The sequence below is a fragment of the Ammospiza caudacuta genome, chromosome 14 (assembly GCF_027887145.1).
Source record: "Ammospiza caudacuta isolate bAmmCau1 chromosome 14, bAmmCau1.pri, whole genome shotgun sequence".
NCBI lineage: Eukaryota > Metazoa > Chordata > Aves > Passeriformes > Passerellidae > Ammospiza > Ammospiza caudacuta.
The window spans coordinates 11,143,267-11,146,435 of record NC_080606.1 but is presented as its reverse complement, the minus strand read 5'-3'; the positions used below and the strand labels follow the sequence as shown (position 1 = coordinate 11,146,435).

Here is a 3,169-nt window from a genome sequence, read left to right as displayed (position 1 = left end):
ACCCCAAACCAAACACCAAATTCTACTGACAATTAACCAACTTCTTCCTTGTAAACACTATTACCATCCAGTAACAGAAGTAAAAATAATACTGAATCTTTATTCTAACATGCTTGTAGATGGAGTGAAATTTTAAATGAGCAATTAATCCTGTGCTAACAGACTCCCTGACCATGTTAATACCTATGCAATTACAGTTTATCTTTCTCTTTTGTCTGCTTAGAAACAGTAGTCCAAAGGGCACTTGATATTACTCTGCTGCAAGATTTCTTGTCACCTTGCTTCCTGCTGTTAGAAGGCTGTACATGAGGTGCTATATAAGCTCAAGATATTGAGTGTGTATTGAGTGTAAAAGAAATAGCTTAAAGTTACAGTCTTTGAGACTGAATCTGTAGTCAGTTTTATTGGTACAACTTAGAAAGGTATAAAGACATTCTAGAAATGCCTGGAAGAACTGAAATAATCAAAGTCTTGCAAAAATATATTTTTAAGAGTAGACTAAAGTCCATTTCATTTTCATTAATAAATATTTATATGTACAAACCCCCCCCTATAAACCCAATTTCCTTTTATAATAAACATTAACATCTTCTTTTAATAATTTCATTCCAGCACTGTCAAAAGCATTTCTCTATAAAAGATTTAGAAAAAAAATCCTCCTTCCACTTTTAAAATGAAGAGCTTTCCCAACCCTCAATGTGCAAAAGAACCTGTACACCAGTACCAGAACGTGTCAGTACAACTGTGTGTTGTGAGAAGAGCCACCCCAGGGTTCCTCCTTCCCTGAGGCCCCGTCAGTCATTGTCGGAGCCCGGAGGGGGCAGGAACACCAGGGCGTCGCTGTAGGAGTGGCCGTAGGGCCGCAGCCGGTACACGCCGTACATCATCACGTGCATGTGGTTGGGGGCCAGCCCGCTGAAGGTGATGGCCATGTCGGAGCAGCAGCCGTCCACCACCTGCTGCGGGTGCGTGGACATGGCCTCCTTGATGAGCGCCCCCACGGATTTAGTGTTGAACACGTCTTTCCCTTCGGAATCTTCGGCGTTTTCGGCAAACACGCCGCCGTACTTCAGGCAGATCGCCAGCTGTTTGTCCTCTGCCAGTTTCCAAATCATACCTCCCTGCTCTGGGCACTTGTCAGGGTCTTCAAGAACACGGGAGAGGCGTCTTAGTGACTCAATGCTTAAGACGATTCCTCCCTCGCCATCTACATACTCAAGGTCACCAGATTTCACAGTGTGGCCTATGTAAAAAGGCTGAGAGGGGTCTTTTTTCAGTAAGAAATACTTGAGATTTTCAATTATAGCAAATGTTGTTGGATATGCAAGGAAGAACCAGCTGAATTCATCCTTATAGCGTTCGTACGCGATCTTGTAAGCTTTGCGCATCATCGCCCACATATCGTTTGTGTTGACGGCCACAGAATCGAACACTTTGACCTTTTCTGAGCTGTAGAATTCTGCCTTGTCACAGTGCTTGCTCCAGGTCTCCCTTGCTGCAGCCCAGTGCCCCAGATCTTTTGGTTTGACAAGGATGATACAGTACACATTGATGTTTTTACTAAGCTCCACACGTTCCCCTTCTGAGAGGTTTAAGACATCTTCCTTGTTGGGAGCCTGGATGTGATGATGCTCGTGGTGATGTGCTTTGGTCCCATGGCCCACCTTAATGTGTCCGAGGAGCGTAACCAACATGCAGAAAACTCCTCCAAGCACCACACCCTTGATGAAGGAGCTGCTTTCAGAAATCATTTTTCCTAGAAAAGAGACGCACTGTAAGAACTCACAGGAATAAGTGCACTAGTGCAGGTTCCATACGGTTCTAATGCAGTCCGCAATCTCTAAACCCCGCTGCAGTTCCCTCATCTCCCGCACCGGGACGAGGCTGGTGAAAGCTGTGGCGATATCCAGGTTCCCGGTCGGAGCTCTCGGTAAGGGTACGAGCCCTGTGCCCCGGCCCCTCTCCGCTGCCGTGACCGCACGGCCCGGGCCCCGCCGTCTCCTCGCCCGCAGCACCGAGAGGCGGCGGGACGGGCTCGGGTGCTGACGCGGCCCGCGGGGAGCCCTCCCGGAGCCCGGTCCCCGCCTGCCCCGCTCCCCGGCGCTCGGTGCCGGAGCCGCCGCAGCTCCCCAGACTCCCCGACCCGCGGCCCCGGCGGTACCGCCGCTCCCGCCGCAGCTCCCCGAGCTCCCCGGCCGCGGCCCCGCCGCTCCCGCCGCTCACCGGAGCCGCGCGCGCCGCCCCTTCCTGCGCCACCGGAAGCGCCGCGCGGCCGCCCCGGGCTCCGTGCGCTCGGTGGGGCGGGGGCGCCGCCTGGCGGTGCGCGCCTGGCCCTGCCTCCCTCACGGCCCTGCCTCCCTCACGGCCCTGCCTCCCTCAGCTCCCCTCAGGGAGGGGAACAGGCGCGGGCCCTGCTGTGCCAGCGCAGGGGTTAGAGAGTCTGAGCCTTGACAGTCGCGCTCCCAGCGCCAGGGACAGTCGCTGCGGGGACAGAAGGCTCTTCACGGCGTCCTCAGGGACAGGCCGGGTGCCCCGCTTGGCTCCCCACACACCGTACTCACACAGTCACACCAGGCTTCCCCACCCGTTCGACCGCACGTTTCCCATAGCTCAGTCTCGGGTGTCCCGTCACACAAAGGGATTTATTCCCGGCACAGCAACATCTAAACAGTTCGAGGTGGTGCCTCCGAGGAGAATCCCAGTTAAACAACCCCTGGGCTTTTATCCCGTCACAGTGCCACAAGTGTCACAAGTGTCGCCCCCTCTCACAAATGTCACTCTCCCTCCTCAGTCCCCTGCCCCTGTCCCAGTCTCTCTGTCCATCCACCTCACTAGCAGAACTAGCCTAAAACTGTATCCAGGATCAAATGAAATATATCCAAGTATATGTAGGATCAAATATATATCAAGTATATCAGTATTTCAGGTATATCCAGGGACAAATCCCAGAGATACTGCCATAAATTTCCTAACCAATACAATAAACTGTGCTTAAAGCATGGCACATTTCACTTGTTGCTCTGCCTCCCTGGCAGACAGCACAACACACACAAAGTTAGTTAATATTTAGAATAAACCAAAAACCTTATTTACAACTGATACAACCTTTTATTTCCTTCAGTGATAATTGTTCTGATCTCCAGATTGTCAGAATCTTTTTCATCAGCTG

At 51.7% G+C, this 3,169-nt stretch overlaps 1 protein-coding gene across 3 annotated transcripts; it reads right to left on the bottom strand.

Annotated features, from left to right (window-relative positions):
* Positions 1-311: 311 nt before the first annotated feature.
* C1GALT1C1 (C1GALT1 specific chaperone 1) lies at positions 312-2,238 on the bottom strand. Of its 3 annotated transcripts, none has more exons than XM_058814221.1 (2): positions 2,224-2,238; positions 312-1,756 (listed from the first exon to the last, which is right to left on the bottom strand). In XM_058814221.1, exon 2 carries the CDS (start codon positions 1,749-1,751, stop codon positions 795-797), a length of 957 nt encoding a protein of 318 aa, XP_058670204.1. In that variant the 5' UTR covers positions 1,752-1,756; positions 2,224-2,238; the 3' UTR covers positions 312-794. The 3 variants fall into 3 exon arrangements, with proteins under 3 accessions (XP_058670204.1, XP_058670206.1, XP_058670205.1); XM_058814223.1 differs by lacking the exon at positions 2,224-2,238 and adding an exon at positions 2,162-2,213; XM_058814222.1 differs by lacking the exon at positions 2,224-2,238 and adding an exon at positions 1,875-1,965.
* Between the last annotated feature and the right edge of the window lie 931 nt (positions 2,239-3,169).

Excerpts from the sequence above, each read along its gene's own strand:
- C1GALT1C1 (XM_058814221.1), bottom strand. The coding sequence starts at position 1,751 with ATGATTTCTGAAAGCAGCTCCTTCATCAAGGGTGTGGTGCTTGGAGGA.